Below are 20,411 nucleotides of genomic sequence, written 5' to 3'. Positions count from 1 at the left end.
TACTCCTTTCGTTGTACTCCTTTCGTTGTACTCCTTTCGTTGTACTCCTTTCGTTGTACTCCTTTCGTTGTACTCCTTTCGTTGTACTCCTTTCGTTCTCCTGACCATGTCTGATGACGCTGACCCCGTACCGTCTATTGATTACATCCGAGAGGATGTAATCGTCGCTCTCACGAACACTGGAGACAAGCACGAAATGCCTACGCAAGGAAGTGGAGGGAAAGCCGGTTGTACATTCTAGATCAATATAATTTGCTTTTACTGACAAGAATGTCTAGATCGTTCTTCAGTGAAGATGACAAGCCAAGTATTCTAGGTGAAAAGCAAATAAGGTACTATTGCGGGCTACGGGTTGCAATTTGAGATCAAGCTCCTGCATGAGGTAGGTCCTTGCCTCTAGGGTTGATCCGATGACACACTCACAAGGGGAATAGATATATATACCGGGGTGTGTGAGAGAAAGCGGGTGAGTGCATTGTGCAGGCGCCAACAGCATGATGAATGTTTACAAGTACCGTGACGAGTTGTACAAGCTCGCTGTTGGATCTACCTGGGTCCTATGGAACATGATAACCATATGGATACTAGGTACAAGGTAGTTGGTCGCAATGGGAGGTTGGGGACACAATTGATGACTTGGTCTGACACGGATCAATCCCGGCCCTGAATCAAGTGTCTCTTGGAGGATTACGGCAATAGGAACTTCAAGGAGTACAAGAATTGGGCGGTGGCCACTGTATATTCCGTTGGTGACGCCGAATGCGCTTCTTGTCATGTTTCCGTAAGATTGGCACGGTCGGGGTTGCCACAGACGAGGTGCTTCCAGAGTGTGTTTCAGTTAGATATCGTGACAGATCTTTCGGAGCGAAGTGTACCTCCTGCTACATTCGAGGCTCGGCCTATTTGCTGACTCCCAAGCGAGACTCGGTGAACCCGAATTCTCCGAAAGCTCCAGTCAAATCACTTCCGCCATGCTCCTTCTCTGGCATAATGACCGAGGATCGATGTCCTGACCGATGTGTAAATAATGGTATCATCCTCGAGCTAGAGATCGGTCAGCCATTTAACGACAGCTTGAAGCCAAGCGTTGCCGACCTACGACATAGTGCGTCGTACCCGCTTCAAGTTGGAATTCAACACCTGAAAAGCCGGGGTTTTGGCGACATCCACTAGATCGGTTGCGGAGAAAGTAAGGGACAAGGCGAAGTCCTAGAGCAATATCAATAATTGAACAGCAGCAGTGGGGCATAGCATTTAATTCACCTCCAGTGATCTGACGCCGCCGGCGAGCGAATCGCACTACCCACGCAAACGCCGGCAGGCACATCACAAGGAGAGAAATAAGGCCGATCGTTGCCTCAGTAGAAAGGCCCATCGTTGGTGGCGAGAATGGCTAGGGAGGCCCATCTTTTGAACGCACCAAAACCCCGTCGGCTTCTTCAAGTACTGCAACCGTGCTTAGCACCTACTACAGATTATGTATATGGGTTTCCCGATATTCGACAGATTTTGGACGCCCACCAGATTCTGTACAGAAAATGGGACGCGGCTCAGCAGGGGCTTCGCGCCTGACACTGTGACAGCCCAATCATAGGTTGCCATGTGCTGTTTTAGGGCTGCAAGTTGGGGGGCGGTGCAGTTGCGGTGAGTTTCGTTGAAGATCAGGCTGATTCCACAAATTCAGAGCAGTACATTATGTTAAAGCACAACCTCCAGAGTCTCTCATCGGTTGGATCGTTCCACCTTCGCATTTTGACACCTACTGCCTTGCCTAGACAAAGATGTCGGGGACGGATCCTTCGCCTACAAATGGTTGGCATGCTCATCGTGAGACAATACGTCAGCTTTACCTGGTGGAAAACAAAACACGCGCAGAAGTTCGATGCATCTTGAGCAAACCTCCGTACAATCTGGAGACCACGTAAGATTGCGATTCGCCCTCCTCGGCTAAAGCTCACCTGCATTTCAGAGAATGGGAGTTTGAGAAGATCTTGAACGATATGAACCTCAAGAAGAATATCAGGAAGGAAGATTGGCAGGCCATTGCCTACCATATAGAAAAAAGGAAACAAAATGGATTGGCCAGTGACGTTTTTCTCGGTCCTCTCCGTGTCAAACGTCGAAAGGTCCAACATGAGACATCTCGCTATCGAAGTACTTCCGTCAGCGCTCTAGCAGGTGAGTTGCCCCTTAAAGGCCTTGGTCAGTCATGGCTAATCACGGTACAGCTAAAAGTCCACGATTGTCCGAAGGGGTGATTATTCGAACACCTTCCCCGACCTCTCAACAATCTCGAGCCATCTTAGCGCCAGTCCACGCAGCAAGTGTCATGAACACAATTAATACTACGGATAGCTCTATACTAGCATACCCTTTCACCACCGGCCCATCAGCCTTCGACACGGCACTAGAAGACCTGCCATTTAGCTACAATCCCGAGGCTTTCGATGACTCTGGTATGTAACTATCCCTGACACCGAATCGAATTGCTAATAAGAGCCGCAGTGATGCCCAATATCGATTTCGATATCGAATCTTTTGACGCAGTGCCTTTGAGCTGCTTTCGTATCCCAGATGACACAAGCACTCATACATTTGACTATTTCGCACTGGAAGAGGCAGAGGAATTCATAGCTCTTTCTCAGGGCGATTGGAACCTCGAACTTAGCAATGGAGGCAATGTGGATACTGTTGTGTACTCCAACAAAATCATAGAAGTCGCTCTATGCATCCTATCGAACAACGTTTCAGCCTTGAATGGTGCTGGTCAGCTACTGGAGTGGATCAGGAAACACACATCAGTGGACCTTTTCAAACGAATTTCCCTCTTGAAGTCTCACACCACAAGGACGATTGCCGCTAAACTACTCGGTATCGCGGTGGAAAGGGGGGATTGGTCAATATTTCAGTTTCTCCTCGATGCTGGCATTGAGACATCATTACTTGCTGGTGCTGAGGGGGGAAGGTTGTTACGAAAGGCTTTAAGCCATTCCAATCCTAGGATTGCGACGTTTCTGATCGGGAATCGCGCCGATGTAAATCCTTCCGACGCCGACTTGGGTCCGAACGAGTGCCTACCTCTTTGTATCGCAGTACGAAAAGGTCATACCGAGATCGCACGAAAACTTCTGGATAATGGTGCGCACCTCAACCGATGGTGCTCTGGCCCCCGTATTGGTGGCACTCCTTTAAGAATATCAGTCCTTTACGGCCGATTGGATTGCGCTCGACTACTTCTAGAAGCTGGGGCAAAAGCGGAGAAGATCTGCTTTGATGGAATGGATGTGCTTGACTGGTGCTTCCTCAAGGACGAGACTACCTTGTACGATTTGCTTCAATCCTCGATGTCCGACTCAAGCCCAGACTTCAGTATAAGAGATATTCTCCTTTCAGCGAAAAAGGGAGTTAAAGGCCTGGAGAACTACCTCGAGAGGAAGAAAGGAATGGGGTTGTCATGTCTGACACGGTTGCTCGAGAGAGCAATGCACGAGGGTTTTCGATACTCGAGTCATCGATCATCAGCTGTCACCCTTCTTGAATACGGAGTGGACCCGAATATAAAGGAACGACGTACCTCTCTTCTTAACATTGCTCTTCAATATGGCGATTTAGAGCTAGCCACACTCCTCCTTGACAACGGTGCCGACATTGTCTCGACTGGCGCTGTCACAAAGGCAGCCGAATGTGATTCGCGCCTTGAATTTTTAAATCTCTTCATTTCAGAATGCGAGGACCTGGATTTACTTGGGGCCGATCCCCTCGTGACGGCGATTGAGAACGACAACTTCGCCGGAGTGAAATTGCTTATCAGAAGCGGGGTTCCCCTGAATGAGCGGAATTCAGAGGGTCGCTATCCAATACAAGAGGCGTGCCAGGGCGGAAACATAGATATGGTTGAATATTTGGTCCAGAAAAAGGCCGATATACATGCTCAGCCGAGTTCAAAGGAGTGCTTCACGGCTCTCCATTTCGCTGTCGAAGGAGGTCACATCGATATTGTCAAGTTTCTTTTGCAAAATGGAGCGAACGTTGACTGCCAGAGCCATGGAAGCCGGGGACGAACTCTGCTTGAGGTGTGCACTCATAGAGAATTGCTCGAGAAAGCGAATTTCGACAGGGACGAAATGTTCAAGATTCTGATTGACGCGGGTTCACCAATCGATGGACCACCAGTTCGAAGGTGTCGCCAGTGGAACTCTGCCCTAACCGGACTCATCCTTGGATCCGCGAATGACGAGTTGATTGAATTGGCATTCAACGCTGGCGCAGATGTTAATTCTCCTGGCTCCGGGAAAGGGGCTCGCTCTCCCATACAAGCGGCCGCCCAAGTCGGGAATTTGAGGTTGGTCAAGAAGCTTCTCGCGAAAGGCGCAGATATTAACGCGCCAGCTGCCGTTTTCCATGGCAGGACTGCACTACAAGCGGCGTGCAGTCAAAATGTCCCCAATGAAGAGTTGGTCCGGTTTCTCTTGCAGAATGGTGCGGAAGTAAATGCCGAGGCTGGTATCGACGGAGGAGTAACTGCATTACAAGGCGCTGCGATCCAAGGGCATATTAAAATTGTTCTCTTACTTCACGATGCTGGCGCTGATGTCAATGCTCCCCCTGCACCAAAGAACGGGAGAACTGCCCTCGAAGGGGCGGCAGAACACGGCCGCCTGGACACGGTCCAACTACTCTTGAACGCCATCTCAGCAAGCGGGAAGACGTGGAGGGTGGGCTATGACAGAGCCATTAGACTTGCCAGAAAAAACAGTCATTACGCTGTATCAGAGCTACTTGAGTCCCAGCCTGTAGAACAGGTCAGGAGGTAAGAAATAGTTGCAAGCAATAAGCACCCCTGCGAAGTACCGGGCGTAGGCCTTCTGCGATTAATTGAGCCCAAAATTATGGTTTTTGGCCTGAGCCCTACCCAGGAATTCCACCGCGGCTGTGACTCGGGAGGAAGTGAAGAAACTTGCGGCAGGGGTAGAAGGACGGTCTCCGCTGAGACGAGTCTCATCTTCTATAGCTTTAGAAGACACGGTGCATGGATCTCCGCCACCTCGTGCCACGCAACTTTCTTGCCATTTCTGACGTGCTCGATTGACCTCTTGCTGCTGCTGCTTGAGCTGCAGCGTAAAGCCATCGTTTGGAGTATGGTGATAGTCTCGTAATAGGTGTGTATTACTCGACAGTCGTTCGTAGTTAATTTCACCAGATATATATATCGCGTCGCGGAAGTTGAAATATACGCCCCACGGCCTTGGCGGTAAAGCTGAATACCACCGTGCACACTGTTCATCAACAGTAAGTTCAACCGAATCCAAAAACGAGCTTCGCGAATCAAGGTCCGAGCCTCTCAGCTCGCAACTTCACCGTCCATCGAGGTGTACAAGAAACTCAAACGAGATCAAGCTCAGAGCAAGGACCTCAATAGAAAGAGGGACGATACTCGCAACAACTCTGACGTAGCCACGGACAAGAATGTTGACCAGGGCAAGGCAGTTGCTCCAGAGGATGTGGATAACTGTTGGTGAAGGCGAAGCAGGTAGGTATCGACAACGAGGACGTAAAGTCTGAAGAATGAAGGCTAGCAACGTGGACAGGCTGGTGGATCTAGAAACGTCCATGCTTTTCGGACAGTTTTTGTTTCTGGAGCTTGGGCGATGAAGGGCTGAAGTTGATGAGCAGTATCAGCATCTACTGTATAGCCTTTTCTTCGTGGAGCCCTGTACTGGTCTCGCACACAGGATGAGTGGACGGTTGACCTGATGATTCGCCCTCTGATACAACAAAACACCACCACACCACCGGATTGAATATCTCCCGTACGGAGTATACTATAATATTGTACATACACAAAGTAGTCTTGTACCCCACACAGATTTCCCCTTGACGGCTGCCCCTGTCACATCTTCCCTTGGCAGGCCAGCGGCGTCAAATGGCCTGGCCCGAAAGTTGAAACGCCCAAGCCGCAATCTCCAAACTGTGGGCGTCTCGCGAGCGCTACAGAGTGAACTAATCTCAGCTTGGCCACGACGAAATTATCCTTGAAGGCGGTGGCTTAGACGGCTGTCAATAGTTCCAGGAGTTGTGACATGGGGGTTTGGGACAGGAACAAAACCCTTCTGGGGGACACACGATGGACAAAGATTAATTTTTGTACAGTAAGTCGCGGTTGTAGTTTATTTGTTCTATCCCATACCCATCCTCGTTCAAGCCCATCGTACCAAAGTCAGCAAATATGAAAAAGTCCTACTCTCCTTTGGCCGTATTGGCACTGGCTGCCAGCGTGAGCGCTCAATCAGCGCCCGGCTTCCCAGTACAGGTCGACACGGAGTTGGCGGTGGATTTCCAAAGTTCCTCCGAAAGCTTTATTCAGCCTGGTGAAAAGTTGTCTCTAGATGGTAAGCAATGATGAGCCTATACCGGGTCCATGAAGAAGGAAGAGTCGGGCTGACAGGTCGTTTCCTCTCCAGACGTCCAAGACGCGCCGACTGCATCCGGTCCGTCCGACTCGAGCAGCACCTTGGACTACATGCTGTTCATGGTCGACCAGGACGTCAAGTCTGATGACGGATCTCGCGTCGAGCTTCTTCACTACTTCCAGCCCAACCTTGCTGGAGCATCGGAGGTGCTCTCTGACTTCTCTAACGACGCCGACAACTTCACCTCGGCGTCTCCGGTGCCGTACATCGCTCCGGGACCTCCAGCGGGCGACGGCCCTCACAAATACACGGTCTTGCTGTACAGACAGTTCAAGGGCTTCTCAATCCCTAGCGAGTACTCGTCGTTTTTCCCCCCGTCGGACGTCAATGCGCGAATTGGTTTCGACATGGCAGGCTTCGCTAAAGCCGCCAACTTGCCGGAGCCGGTTGGCGCCAACTGGTTCCAGGTCGAGAATGGTGAAGCTGCTCCATCGAGTACGGCGAGCTCTGAATCCGCGGCCAGCACGAGCAGCAGTGAGTCGGCAGCGTCCTCGACCTCTGCTTCAGATAGTAGCGCGACGACCACAGCCACCAGCAGCTCTGGGTCAGCAGAGGCTTCAGCAACGGGTTCATCAGAGACTTCAACGGCTGCTTCTACAGAGTCCGCTTCAGCTTCTTCCTCGGCCAGTGCATCAGCCACTTCCGCATCTTCCGATGGCAATGCTGCTGGATTCGTTGACGCCCGGAATAGCTTTGCTGGGTTGGTGGTTGCTCTTTCGTTGAGCGTCTTTGGTCTATGGTTGTAAATGATGGATCGCATAAGTTCTATGAGAGTTACTCCGGTGAGAGCTCAGACATTGACTATGAATTGGGGGTATACACGGCGATTGGGAACGCTGCTTCAAGCGTGGCATCTGTACAATATGAGGTTGTAATTCTCAGAACCGAATAGAATTACTTCAACGGTAATGCAAGAATTGAACACCATGGCCCCGTAACAAGATTGGAACAGCGAAGCTGTCGATCTACAGAAACCCAAGACTTAGCCTGTTTGTGCCTGTAGATCTTGGAGTCAGTGTGGTTAGACGTGGCTGTTAGTGAGATTAAGTATTGTCGGGTGAGGTCAATATACACAAGGTGATAAGTTTGTCGGCCGGGGTACAAAGAGCGAGGAACTCCGTTGACAATCGCAAGTAGATAGCTAGCTGGCTTAACCAGATACCTAAGTATGTCGTTGGGTGAGTTATTAGGGGCCTTATAGGTGCCCGTGGAATCACCGGGGGACGTTTCGGCGGGTCCAATATAAGGGCCATAGGCACCTCTACTACTCCTGACACGCCTGACTTCGTACCCCAGAAAAGCTGCAGATCCGCCCATTGCTTAAGGGGTTCGATCTAGACTGGCCGTACTCCGTACACAGCACTAAGCCCAAAGCCAACCTGCTGAGCCTCAACTTCAATCAACCAACTTTCGTATCGGTGTCACCGCGTTTCTATCACTGTGCTTGTTCTTCCCCTTCTTCTGTTTACAGCCCATTCACTCACTAAAAGTCACTCCTTCGTCCCCCTTCGTTGCCAGCGTGTTCAAGAGCTGTTTTTTTTTACCACCCATCTCCTGGACAGATCCGTCTTCCCGTCGATCCCATCCCTACTCCGCTCCTGAAGACCCGCTTGAGCACGAACCTTGCCTCACAATCAACATGCGATCTCCCGTCCTTCTTTCCTCACTATTACTCGCGGCACCGCTGGCAGTGTCCGCAGCAGGCACTTTAGGGTTTGCCGTAGGCAACACAAACCCGGATGGATCGTGCAAGAAACAAAGCGATTTCGAGGACGACTTCAATGCCATCAAGTCCAACAGCGATGCCACCATTGTCCGAACCTATTCCTCCTCCGACCAGTACGCGAATCCATGCAACACCCCATCGGAGGTGCTGCCAGCAGCAAAAGCCGCCGGAATTCAGGTCGTGCTAGGCATGTGGTGAGTTTTGGAAGGAGAACTGAATGACGAGACGCAAAAGCATGTGATCTGACAATCGTGTATTTCTAGGCCTGATGGAGGTGCCTATGACAAAGAGAAGGCGGCAATCGACGCTGCCGACCCAACACAATACGGAGACACCCTCTACGCCATCACTGTCGGCTCGGAGGGAATCTATCGTGGCACATACAGCGCCGATGATCTTGTGGGCTGGCTCAATGACATGAAGAGCGCTTACCCGGACGTCACCATCGGGACTGCCGACAGTTGGAACGGCTGGGCCAATGGCTCCATGGACTCCATCATCCAGAACGTCGACTTGGTGTAAGTGAAGCCCGCGCCCTGCTCGTCCCGTTGGAGTTTAGGTCGACAACACGTTACATGTACTCGTACTTACAATCGCATCTGCAGTCTCGCCAATGGCTTCGCGTACTGGCAATACCAAGAAATCTCCAATGCTACCAAGACATATTTTGACGACATGGCTCAAGCTCTTGGTCACGTCCAAGAAGTCACAGGTAGTCTTGACAAGGTCAAATTCATGAATGGCGGTAAGTTCTCAATGCCTTCCTGCTCATGGCCAACCAAGTGATTATGGGAATTTACTAACACCCGCCCTAAAGAGACCGGCTGGCCTGGGACCGGTGGCACCGATGCCGGTGCGGCCAAAGCAGGTGACGACAACATGAAGACGTACTGGCAATCTGCCGTCTGTGGCCTTCTCGATTGGGGAGTTGACCTATTCTGGTTCGAGGCATTCGACGAGCCAGACAAGCCAGATGCCATTGGAGACAACGGCCAGAAGGCCAGCGAAAAGTACTGGGGTTCATTCACCTCGGACCGAAAACCCAAGTTCGATATGCACTGCTAGATAGAGCGGGTTTTTGAGCCGTTTACCTGTGCCATCTATCGGTCAGTAACTGTTTTGTTTTGTACATGATCGCTGCCATCTTCGGAGCGGTGGGTTCGATGGTGTTCACTTTAGGACACCGGACTCAAGGGAGTTGATACCAAGCATTTGTTTCCTTAGGCCAGAATGGCGAGCCCCGTCCCTTTTGTCGAGCGGAGGCTAGTGAGGCCCAGCTCACTCCCACGTATTGTTCATCACGGTCAACATCGTTCGTAGGTAGCCAATTTCTGCGCCCGCCTGGTCTTGGATTGCTCATTCAGCGCGGATGGGGACGGGACATATTTACCGTACATGTACTCCGTACCTTCACGGTAGGGTACCTCGGTACCTACCTACCTGCCTACATAGGGGAATTATGGCCACGCTCTGATCTGTCCCGGTTGACAGCCTCAGCTCGACGGGTTGGTCCCTCCCCTCCTTTCCCCAGGTTTCGTGTCCTCTTCACGGGAACCTATTTCTCTGCCTTTTAGGTACCCAAGATGGGTACGGTAGGTAGGTTGGTGCCACGTACATACAGTAGGTACCCATTTTGTGGGTACCCTCAGGGGGGATAACCTTATCTAACTTAACAATCTGATTTCAGCCGAGGGAAAGGTCAAGGCAGGGAAAAGTGGACACGCCACAGGTACATATATTGTGCCTACTCGTACCCACGTAGACATGTACATACATGTACTATATGTACGGGAGGATTTAGGCATATCTACTCAGGGAATTCAGGCAGGTAATTAGTTACACTTTCGCACCAGAAACGCCCCCGCCAACTCCCCAAGTCATTACCACCGGAGGGAAGACATTAATATACTTTCACCGTTTTGACATACAATTAGGATGTGCAGGCATGTACCTAGCTAGATAGGTACACAGAAACTAAAAAAAAAAATGAAACCCCAATTCAAGGATGTTGATCGGCTCTCCTGCCCTCGAGAACCAGTTCAACCCGCTTGATGGGGTGGAGGAGCATTCCAGGAAGACACATTCTGCCCTCGCCGGCGACTTCCTCCTGCTCGCCGCCGTCGTTGTGGAACTTCATGCCCAGCCAGCGGTGCCAGAGCACCTCGGGGAACCCGGCGTTGTAGTACCACGTCGTGCCGCGGAAGTTGTGTTCGCGATCACCAAAGACGCTCGTGCGGGCGCCGCCGGTGGCGCCGTTTCGCCCGCCGTTGAACACGGCCTCGAGGTACTTTGTCGGCCATTTGCGATCAATGTACTCTGGGTGAGGGGCGTACACGGCTTTGAGACCGTGGTGCAGCGCGCAGCTAGCTGGCCACATCTCGCTGAACATGGTGTGCTTCTTGACCGCCGTCTCTCGGTGCATCGTCGTCAGGAGCTTGCGGCTGAGTCGGCTTGCCGTGATGATGGCTGTCCGACGGGGAGGTCGGCCGCGGCTAACGTTGTATCCGGTCGTGTCATCCGTCAGAAGCCAGGTGGTCCCGTCGGGATCGAAGAGAGGGTTGAAAGTGATCAGGTCAGCGTCTTCGCCAACTCCCCAGGTGTATTTGTCTTTGTCAAAAGAGGTCGGCGGAACAGGGTCGCCTTCGAAAGCTACGTCGTCGTCAAGCGGTCTTTCAGGCCCCCAGATAGGTTTATCCCCCTGCTGATTCACGGCGCCAGGAATCTTCGGGTCCTTGGCGCGATTGAGGCTGCTCCATAGGTTGTTGGCGCTGTTTGTGCCCTGCTCGGTCTGCACTCGAACCGTGTGACTGAAGTCATCCCACTCGCCATGCTCCGAGGGTACGTAAAATCGGCTGTTTCGTTCCCAGAGAAACTTCCTCGGCTGTGCCTTGGCCCATTTCGAGACGCTGTCGAAGAAATGATACCAATGATGAGTTGTGCGGACGTCCATCTCCCAGTTCCAGAAGAAATCGTACTCTGGATGCTGGTAGGCAAAATATTGCATAGGCATGAATGTGCTGCGGTAAACGCCGTGCACGGGCAAGTCTCTCATCCACGTCTCCTCTAAACCACCATACATCAACAGCATCTGCCGCTCTGTCCACAGAGTGCCCATGCCTTGAAATTCTTCCGGCAAAGACTCTCGCAGGACCCGCTCGTAGGTTTCGTCATCAGAGAAAACAGGGAGGTCGTGATTCTTGACCTGGATGAGAAAGTGTACCACATATTCTCCTCCACTCATCATGGTCAATTCCGAAATGAGGGATCGCAAGTAGATTTTGTCCTCTGGGGTGTACCGATAGTCCGACCAAGTTCGAATGATGATCGCTGTACGGGGCAGCTTTTCTGGGCCAGTTTTCACAGTGTTGGCAGGCTTTGTTGGCATCGACGAGACTTCGGCACCTTCGTCTCGCTTCTCGATGCTTCCTATCTGCATGGCTCTGAATCTATCGATTCGAGGTTTTGGCAGCTCTTTGAAACGATGCTTGTTCGCAGAGACACATCTGTGTTGAGCCTCGACCCATTTCACCTTTCTGAAATCGACTTCTGGCGTTTCTTCCCACACCGCATCTGCTCCCTCTCTTTCGCCTTCTTGTTGAGCGCCACTTCCGCCGCGGTTGATGCTGTAGCCGAGACCATACGGGCCTAGTCTGCCAAATCGCTCGTAGCAAATGTCTGTCCTCAAACCAAGGAGCTGAGCTGAGCCCATAACTGCTTCAGGAAAACCACGCGGAATGCCTTCGTAAACTCGTACTTGCGGGATAGATATGGTGTTCTTCTCATCCAGGAAACAGTCAACCTTCTCTCCGTGTTTTGCAATGTACTCGGGGGACATGTAGTTCGGATAAGGGTTGAAGGGTATGCTAGCCTGGATCGCCCGCTTCAATTTCTCCGGGTCCTCGGGGGGATCCAGAGGGGGCTCTTCAGGTAAGTCTAGTTTTTCCATGGGTACCTCGTCCTCATTCTGGGGATATTCAGGCACATTCGCAGTGGATGGTACAAGGGATCTTACTCCCCCATAGTATCGATCCAGAAAGGGAAAGCTCTCCCATGGTGGTGGCTTAGGCTTGATCTTCTCTTCTTGTATAGCCACCTTGACCTCCTTATCCGCATTCCAACTCATTCGCACTAGAGCAAAGACGAAGATGAGCAGACCGGCTGCGACACCCAAGCATATCCATCGCATGACCGATTTCGGCATCCGGCCAAGGTATGGTGGTGAAGAAGATCGGTTTGAGGTATAGGCATTGTTGACCAGCATGGGTCTGTACGACGACGAGGTCGAGCGGGAGGTCGCAAAGGAAGTGTCTACGTCGTCCATGATTGCTTCGTCGTTATCGTCGCTGCTTGGTTGGAGCCCAAATCCATCCTTTTCAATGTCTGAATCTCCTCGACCTCGTATGCGTGCCATGGTTGAGGGGTTGTCTATTCCGACGGAGGAGCTGCGCTGCCATATCATTGTCCACAAATCCGGTGGCCGCAGCCAGGGTACATTGTTGGGCAACTCGACTGTCCGAGTTGCCAATGATGCCAAAGAAACTGTGCCTGTCCAATGACAATGGCTCGCCGCCGTGTGAAGCGCTCGGGGGTCTGGCGCAATGAGCAGAGGATCGCTTGACGAAGAAGTCGGGGCTGGCCGCAGGGTTGAGGACAGTGTAAACAGATTTGGGGTGCCTGTGTTGCTGTAGTTTGACAGGGCTAAGTATTGAATCGTAGGTACAGGAAATAACGAAACTATTCACAAGAACATGCACACAAATGTACAGACGTTGGCAGCAGGTGAAAGTTGGACGCCCCAGGATCTTCTTATCGCAGAAAATGGCACATTTCTTGGATTGTCCGTGTCAACAACACGGGCCACTTGGTCGGGTCAACGCCAATCATGCTCCGCACCGGCCCTTGGACCTGGCACTTATGACACCCAGCAGCAATCTTTGTAATGACAGCACAATGCCCTCTCTCCTCGGCGAACTCTCAAGTGTCTGACGGTCAATCACACGGCCCACGCCAGAGCCACGTTGGCCCCGTTCCCGGACCTGGAGGACCAGGGGCTGCCGTGCTGTCAGAGAGCCCTTATCTACAACGTACAGGTAGTTAATGCAACGAACTTATGTTGATGATAGAGAAGTTCACTCCCTTGCTCCTTGATCGCTTCTTGCCCACGACTGGATGTCACTTTGTAGCAGGAAAAGTTCGATAGGTTGCAGGATCCTCAGACTCAGCCACCTGTAGGTACCTACCAGGCGTCCCCTTTGGATTACTTTGCTCTAGGCATCGTTTCCACTTGGTGGCAGGCCTTCGGCACCTCTACCCAGGTCCTCTTTCAGTTCTTGTCCTCCTATTTCGACTTTCTGGCAGTCTTGAAGGACGAAAATCATCCTGGCCCAGTCTGTTTCGCTTACATTCTTCCAGGCGTGCATGGTTCCTCGCTGAACAGCGACATCTCCCCTCTGCATCTGTCTACGGTCTCCGCTGTCCAGCAGCATCTCGATGGTCCCTTCGAGAACGATGCCATAGTCCAGACTTTGTGTCCGGTGCATCATGCATTCGTAACCTGGGGCAAAGTCGACTACACGACACACCGTTCCGTTGGGGTTGACCAGGCCTAGCTTGCCGCTCGAGGTAACCTCGTCATGTGTCTTGATATCCTTGTTGCCGTTCAAGTCTGCTGGGAACTGCGACGTGGTGTAGATCACATTGAAGCCCATCGACTTGTCGTCGTACTGACTCCATTTGCCCGGGCGGGAATCCTGGACAATGGCTTTTCCTGTTTTCGGATCGTGGCCGGTGATCTATGATGGTGTGAGCACGGAAGCATAGACACTGTATATGTATTCTGTCGGGCAATGAAGCTTACGTGGGTAGTCAGGCCTGGCAGTGAGGTGGCTACTTGGTCTGGATTTGGAGGGCGTGATGAAGCCATGCTTCCGAGATGGAGGCTCGGATCAGATATAAGAACGAAGACGTGTACACTGTTTCAATCTCCCAACAAAGTCGATGAGAGATGAAGGGATGGCGAGGGCTTCGGCAGGCGAACAAGTGATATATATAAGGTATACCCCGCATCCTCAACCAACATGGAATTGGCATTGACCCCCGTCAATTCACACTTTACAGAACCATCTTGTATTCAGGATCTCTGTCATCACCATATCCAATGTACTTATCGTACTTGCCCGCAGCCTTGTCTCTGTTGATCTTTGCGCACCATAGAACGTTCAATAGGATTCTGAGAAGTCTGTTAACATAGATCTTACAACATCAGACGAGACCAGCTTACGCGAACCACGCATACACTAGAAGACCTAGTATGATGGTGTGGGACTTGTGATATTGCGGTGCTTGAGTAGATGGGTACGTGAAGGCTATCTCATGATAAGCAAACGTCTTCGTAGACAGGCGCAGGGTCACTCACCAGAAACAAAGCCTCCACAATTAGCAATAGCCAACTGAAGACCTGCGCAAGTGTCAGTATGCTTCCTTGTCAACCTGGCTCCGTGTCCATCGTAAGAAGAATCCGCTGGTGAGGGAAGAGGAAAGGACTGACCGGAAGTGGTAGCACGCTTGTAGTGTCCAGCTGAATTGTTACTGTTCCATACCAAAACAGGCGGGACACTGGCATACAGCCCCGTCGCCATCAAGAAGGTCATGCCGTACTTGGTGTGGTTGTCATGCTCTCCGACATTGCCAATCACCGCATAACCGATGATAGCCAGCGGGAGAACGCAGAGCATGACGACTCCTCGTAGCTTGAGGCGATCGGACAAGACTGCCACAATCACAGTAACGACTGCTGCTACCGCGTACGGGATAACAGACCACAGTTGAGCTTCGTTCGCGGTATATCCCAGACCTTTGATGATGGTCGGGAGAAACAGTCCAAATGAATATAGTCCGGACAGAATGGCGAAGTAAGCAGTCGCGCTCAGCCACAGCTGAATATTGAAGAACCCACGTCTGACCTCAGACCAGCGGAACTTCTCAACACCTTCCGTATGGTGGCCATCTGGAAGATGTGCGGCAGTGTCCCTCCGCAGTCTTCGTTTGGCCAACTCTCTCTCTTCGGGTTTGAGAAACCAAGCGGTGTCGACGCTGTTTGGCAACAAGAAATAGGCCGCGACACCTGCCACAACAGTCAATAGTCCTTCAATGACGAGAATCCATCGCCAGCCTGCATCCAGACCACCGCGTGCGCCGATGGACGACAAGCCGCGTGCCAGAAGGCCGCCGAACGCTCCAGCAAGAGAGGCGCTGGTGTAGAAGAGACCGATTCGGAGAGCCATCTCGCCTCGGGTGTACATTCCAGACAGATAAAGTACCATTCCCGGCAACAGCCCGCCTTCAGCAAGACCCAAAAAAGCACGAACTATCAAGAATCCAGCATAGTTCTGCACAAAACCTAGACACATGCCAATAATTCCCCATGCTGCCGTTAAGAACGACAGCCAGATGCGGGGACTTGCCCGACGTAAAATCAGGTTTGAAGGCAGCTCTGCAGCAATATAGAAGCTAAAGAAAATAGCAAGGCCATTGGCATACTGGTGTGTGTTGAGGCCAAGATCCTTTTCAAGACCGAGAATCTTTGCGTTGCCAACGTTTGTGCGGTCGAGGAACGAGCAAAGGAAGAGAATGGCAAGAACAGGAAGAATTCTAGAGAGAGTGAGTTTGAAGCCCTCAGTGCTCCCGCCCAAGGTAGAGAGAATACCTTGTGTCCAGCTTCAAGAGCAGTGTTCGAGTAAGCTTCTTGGTATTTTCATCGTCGCCAAGGTCCGTTGGAGCCTCATACTCGTTCTGGATGTCGACTGGTTTTTCCATGGCAGGTTGCGAATCTACTTTCTCAAGAGACCGGTCGCGTGTGTTGTCTGTGTTGGTCGCCATAACGACAATGCTTTGGTGAACCGGGTGTGGTGATGCAACGTGGGTGTTTGTCGCACGACGTCACAGGGTTTGCAGGATCGTAGACAAGATAATTCCAAGCTCACCAAGCATCAACAAGGCGAAAGGGAGAAAGATCAACTTCCAGCAACGATATTGTCAACTTATCTGTGACCGACCTGTCTTGTTTTTTTGGGGCCCCTCCTCTTGTTTTTGTACCCCGTGGGTAATGACCTGAATAGCCGGAGTATGCAATGCGCCCTCCAGGAATCCAATATTTTTGATGCATACTCCGGATCAATGATTCGCGGTCATCAAGTGACACGGCCAACACGGCCATCCACCGGTGTGTGTTGTGTTACATCAGGCCTAGTGAGCCAGTGTGTTGCGCCAGATGTAGTTAAAGATCGATGCGGATAAAGCTTAGCTTGCTTTTTGTAAGGTGCACGCTGGTAAGCTGGCAAGGGGCAGCGCCTGGGGGACAATAAGCACCGACAAGAGCACCGACAGGTGGACGGTGGTAGAAGAATGCCCGAGTCGCTGGGGCGTCAGAATCTGAAGCCGATTAAAAGCAGGAAGACGGTTGTTGATCTTGGCTCCGGTGCCGGCGTTTCTTTTTGCCGAGGTCAATCCCCCCGACTTGACCGGTCTCGTGCTCCCTCCAAACACCTCATGCTAAATCCCTGCTTCATCTACATAGCATCAGGACATAGACATATCGCCGTCTTCACTCAGTTCCTGCGGGTATATTTTGACGCAATATATAGCCCTGCAGCAAATTCGACCAATCGGTCATCACAAGGTTTATTATATGAGTGACCCGTCGGTGGGCAAGGCGTCCTCCCGAGCAAGTCGCCTCGGAACAGCCAACACGCAATGTACGCTAAATCTAACCTCATCCAATTCTCTTCTCATTTCTAGAGCATGAACTTTCCTTTTGCAACCCACCCTTGTCTGATCCATGGGCTCTAACGAAGTCGTGTGTGTCAATTAGCTCGCAAGATCAAGAGGTCGAGAAAGCAATCGTCGGCAGACATGTCCAAGTTGTCCGAACCGTTGAAGCAGCTGATCAACGCGGCGCACGCACTGCCCGGCTATCTCAAAGCGCCTCCGACAATCCGCTCGACATACTCACGAGTGGCCAACAGCGCGCAAGAAAATGGCGTCGGGATCCCAGCTTGGCTGACCATGGCCACGGCGACGACAATGACCCTCAACTCGCCGGGGTCGATGATTGAGCTGTTCCACCTCACGCAGTCGCTGCCCTCGCCGCCCCCGGCCGCGGAGACGGCGGGCCTGATGCGCGAGGTCGGGCTCAAGTGTATATCGTTCAACGGCATCCCGCGCACGATCAACTGTCTCGGCGCGTTCCGCGAGGGCATGCCCAAGGACGTATTCGACAGCATTCCACCCCAGCCTTCGCGACAACTCGAGCCGGACAATCTCGAGACGTCCCTCGCCCGCGGCCGCGCTCTCTGGGACAGCGTATACAAGCCGTTCGAGGGCAAACTCCTCGACAAGCTGGCGCAGAGCCACCCCAATCTATCCGTCCACATCCTGAACGGCCACTACTCGAACCTGCTCTCGGACCCTCCCGGGGACTCGCCCGTCAAAGTCGGCCGCGTGCTCACGTCCCTCGTCGCCATCGCGTGCTTGCGCGCCCAGACCGGCGTCGGCCCACAAGTCACCAGCCACGTCTTCGGTCTACGAAAGGCCTATGCCGACGGCACCGCCGAGACGGACATTGAAGGCGGCGACTGGCTTGCGACCGACGAAGGAAACCAATGGATCATCAACGCCGTCGATGAGATCGTCCAGGGACTGAGCGAGGGACGAGGGACCACTTTCGCTCCCGGAATGGGTGCGAAGCTGCAGGCAAAGTTGTAGACTCCGGCGATTAACTCTGCAGGAATCGGGTATATTAACGAACATAAAAAGCCACATAGATTACACATTTGTATATATATATCACTTTTTCTTCAAGCCTTCCCACCGTGTCGGACAACGTCTGCCGACGCGAAATGATCAAACTCCAGACGGTCTCCAGTGTTTTTTTTGTTTTGCAAAGATTGATGACCATCAACGAATACCAACACGGATGTATACGTATTCTAGAAGCGTAAAACATCTTGTGTCTATTTTCACATGAGAAAATGCTAATTTTGTACAGCCATAGACTACACTTGGAACAGCCTTGCGCAGTTCACCTCGCCATTAACCGCGTGCACACGCCTCATACGCCGACCAAGCTACGCGACTCACCATTTATCTTTTTCCAGGGTCTATGTCTATCTCCCTTATGCAGAACTCACCAGCTATACAAAAAAGCCAACGGTACCTACTCCATCTTGCCCAAGGTCTCAGCAACCGCAAAATTAGCGTCCGTCTTCTCCTTGACCTCTTCAACCGTCACGCCGGGAGCGAGTTCCGTCAGCGTAAGCGTGCCCTTGGACCTGTCGACTTCAAAAACGCAAAGATCGGTAATAATGGTGCTCACGACACGCGCCCCGGTCAAGGGCAAGGAGCATTGCTCGACGATTTTGCTCTTGCCGTACTTGTCGACGTGGTCCGTGGTGACGACGATCTTGGTCTTGTCCGGGTTCGAGACCAGATCCATCGCGCCGCCCATGCCCTTGAACACTTTCCCGGGGATCATGTAGTTGGCGAGATCACCCGCGGCACTGACCTGCAACGCGCCCAGGATGGAGACGTCGACGTGGCCGCCGCGGATCATGCCGAACGACTCGGAGCTGTCGAACGTCGAAGCGCCGGGGACGAGGGTGACGGTCTCCTTGCCGGCGTTGATGATGTCAGGGTCGACTTCTTCCTCGGTCGGGTACGCGCCCATGCCCAGGATGCCGTTCTCGGATTGGATCCAGACCTTGACATCCGACGGGAGGAACGAGGGTGCGAGGGTTGGCATGCCGACGCCCAGGTTGACGTACATTCCGTGCTTGAGTTCCTTGGCCGCACGGCGGGCAATGCGGTCTCGTCGAACGAGGGCTTCTGATTTTGTGTCGCTGGACGCGGAAGAAGCCGACGCTTCGGACTCGTAGCCGCTGTCGTTGCCGCTTGGTCTGGTCTTTTTGATCTCGAGCACCTTGTCGACCGTCGCTGGCACGATGCGGTCGACGTAAATGCCCGGAAGATGGATGTCGTTGGGGTCGAGTGAGCCGATTGGAACAATGTTCTCGGCTTCGACAATGGTCAAACGAGCGGCCTTTGCCATGATTGATCCGAATGCCTTGGTCGTATATCTGCCAGCCAGGAAGTTAGCCGCACTCCTCTCTCAAGAGTTTTCAGGAGGAGAGAACCAAGGGGGTAGGTCACCTGAATTGGCAGTTGCCAGCCTCATCGACTTTCCAGGCGCGAATAATCGCAACGTCTGCCGTCAGGGCTGTCTCCATAACGTAGGTTCTCCCATTGAAGATTCTCGTCTCTCGAGCTTTGCCCGCTTCCAGGACCACAGCCTTCTTGGTTTCGGGGTCAGCCGGCCCCAGCCGTGTAGGGATCTCTCCTGTCTGGATAAAGGTATCTGCATCTTAGTATCAGTCTCTGCGAGAAGAAGATAGCGGCCACGATTGCTACTCACGGACACCGGTCGGAGTGTAGAACGCAGGAATGCCAGCTCCACCGGCACGGATCCGCTCTGCTAACGTTCCTTGAGGACACAGTTCAATCGCAATTTGGCCGGTCAGGTACTTCTGCTCGAGCTTCTTGTTGTTCCCCAGGTATGATAGGATGCAGCGTGTTATCTGGCCTGACTTGGTCAGCGGCGAAAGACCGCCAGCTCCTGCAGCTCCGGCATTGTTCGAGACAGCAGTAAGATTGTTCAACGAGTCGACTCCTCGCTTGTGCATTGCTGTGATTATCGTTTCTACGCAAGTCGTCGTCAGTCTGGAAGAAAAAACTGGCACTGATTCATCGAATCACTTACCCGCCGTTCCACACAGGCCAAATCCGGCACTGAAGACGACGGATCCAGACTTCAAGTCTGCTACAGCCTCATCGGCATCTTTGAAGATTTTTGATCTCGTCCTATCAATGACAGGCTGATCGTCTTCGGCTTGCCGGGCAGCTACATCTTGCCATCGTGACCGTGAAGTTGTGAAAAGTCGAGCACCAGCCGGTCTTGACGTCCAAGGTCCGACATGTGATTGGCGGATAATCGGTCTATGTTTGAGCGAAGTAGTGATGTTAGAACAGGAAGTAGCTCTGATGTCGTTGACGCAAAGCAGCAACGTCCTTCTCGTCGCCATTGCGGAATGCTTGATAAGAGGTGATTTGTTTGTCGAGAGAGATGGTCTCTGCAGCTCTATCACTGAGTATAACAATATTAT

At 52.2% G+C, this 20,411-nt stretch overlaps 8 protein-coding genes across 8 annotated transcripts; 4 read left to right on the top strand and 4 right to left on the bottom strand.

Annotated features, from left to right (window-relative positions):
- Positions 1–1,781: 1,781 nt before the first annotated feature.
- PV08_08284 (uncharacterized protein) lies at positions 1,782–4,814 on the top strand (the record flags this gene model as incomplete). Its single annotated transcript, XM_016382610.1, has 4 exons — positions 1,782–1,921; positions 1,970–2,178; positions 2,229–2,456; positions 2,506–4,814. 4 exons carry the CDS (start codon positions 1,782–1,784, stop codon positions 4,812–4,814), a joined length of 2,886 nt encoding a protein of 961 aa, XP_016233313.1.
- Positions 4,815–6,226: 1,412 nt separating this feature from the next.
- On the top strand, positions 6,227–7,216 carry PV08_08283 (uncharacterized protein; the record flags this gene model as incomplete). The annotated part of the gene is made up of 2 exons (XM_016382609.1): positions 6,227–6,389; positions 6,462–7,216. The coding sequence occupies 2 exons, from the start codon at positions 6,227–6,229 to the stop codon at positions 7,214–7,216; spliced, it is 918 nt and encodes a 305-aa protein (XP_016233312.1).
- Positions 7,217–8,109: 893 nt separating this feature from the next.
- On the top strand, positions 8,110–9,261 carry PV08_08282 (uncharacterized protein; the record flags this gene model as incomplete). The annotated part of the gene is made up of 4 exons (XM_016382608.1): positions 8,110–8,390; positions 8,460–8,714; positions 8,802–8,941; positions 9,014–9,261. 4 exons carry the CDS (start codon positions 8,110–8,112, stop codon positions 9,259–9,261), a joined length of 924 nt encoding a protein of 307 aa, XP_016233311.1.
- Positions 9,262–10,195: 934 nt separating this feature from the next.
- Positions 10,196–12,607, bottom strand: PV08_08281 (uncharacterized protein; the record flags this gene model as incomplete). The annotated part of the gene is made up of 1 exon (XM_016382607.1): positions 10,196–12,607. The coding sequence occupies one exon, from the start codon at positions 12,605–12,607 to the stop codon at positions 10,196–10,198; it is 2,412 nt and encodes an 803-aa protein (XP_016233310.1).
- Positions 12,608–13,463: 856 nt separating this feature from the next.
- Positions 13,464–14,119, bottom strand: PV08_08280 (uncharacterized protein; the record flags this gene model as incomplete). Its single annotated transcript, XM_016382606.1, has 2 exons — positions 13,464–13,988; positions 14,054–14,119. The coding sequence occupies 2 exons, from the start codon at positions 14,117–14,119 to the stop codon at positions 13,464–13,466; spliced, it is 591 nt and encodes a 196-aa protein (XP_016233309.1).
- A 188-nt stretch (positions 14,120–14,307) lies between these two features.
- PV08_08279 (uncharacterized protein) lies at positions 14,308–16,074 on the bottom strand (the record flags this gene model as incomplete). The annotated part of the gene is made up of 5 exons (XM_016382605.1): positions 14,308–14,425; positions 14,477–14,561; positions 14,612–14,653; positions 14,744–15,846; positions 15,902–16,074. The coding sequence occupies 5 exons, from the start codon at positions 16,072–16,074 to the stop codon at positions 14,308–14,310; spliced, it is 1,521 nt and encodes a 506-aa protein (XP_016233308.1).
- A 1,032-nt stretch (positions 16,075–17,106) lies between these two features.
- Positions 17,107–17,958, top strand: PV08_08278 (uncharacterized protein; the record flags this gene model as incomplete). Its single annotated transcript, XM_016382604.1, has 1 exon — positions 17,107–17,958. One exon carries the CDS (start codon positions 17,107–17,109, stop codon positions 17,956–17,958), a length of 852 nt encoding a protein of 283 aa, XP_016233307.1.
- Positions 17,959–18,409: 451 nt separating this feature from the next.
- Positions 18,410–20,330, bottom strand: PV08_08277 (uncharacterized protein; the record flags this gene model as incomplete). Its single annotated transcript, XM_016382603.1, has 4 exons — positions 18,410–19,328; positions 19,402–19,606; positions 19,664–19,948; positions 20,009–20,330. The coding sequence occupies 4 exons, from the start codon at positions 20,328–20,330 to the stop codon at positions 18,410–18,412; spliced, it is 1,731 nt and encodes a 576-aa protein (XP_016233306.1).
- Between the last annotated feature and the right edge of the window lie 81 nt (positions 20,331–20,411).

Source organism: Exophiala spinifera, assembly GCF_000836115.1.
Source record: "Exophiala spinifera strain CBS 89968 unplaced genomic scaffold supercont1.6, whole genome shotgun sequence".
Classification (NCBI taxonomy): domain Eukaryota; kingdom Fungi; phylum Ascomycota; class Eurotiomycetes; order Chaetothyriales; family Herpotrichiellaceae; genus Exophiala; species Exophiala spinifera.
This window is presented reverse-complemented; position numbering and strand designations above follow the sequence as displayed.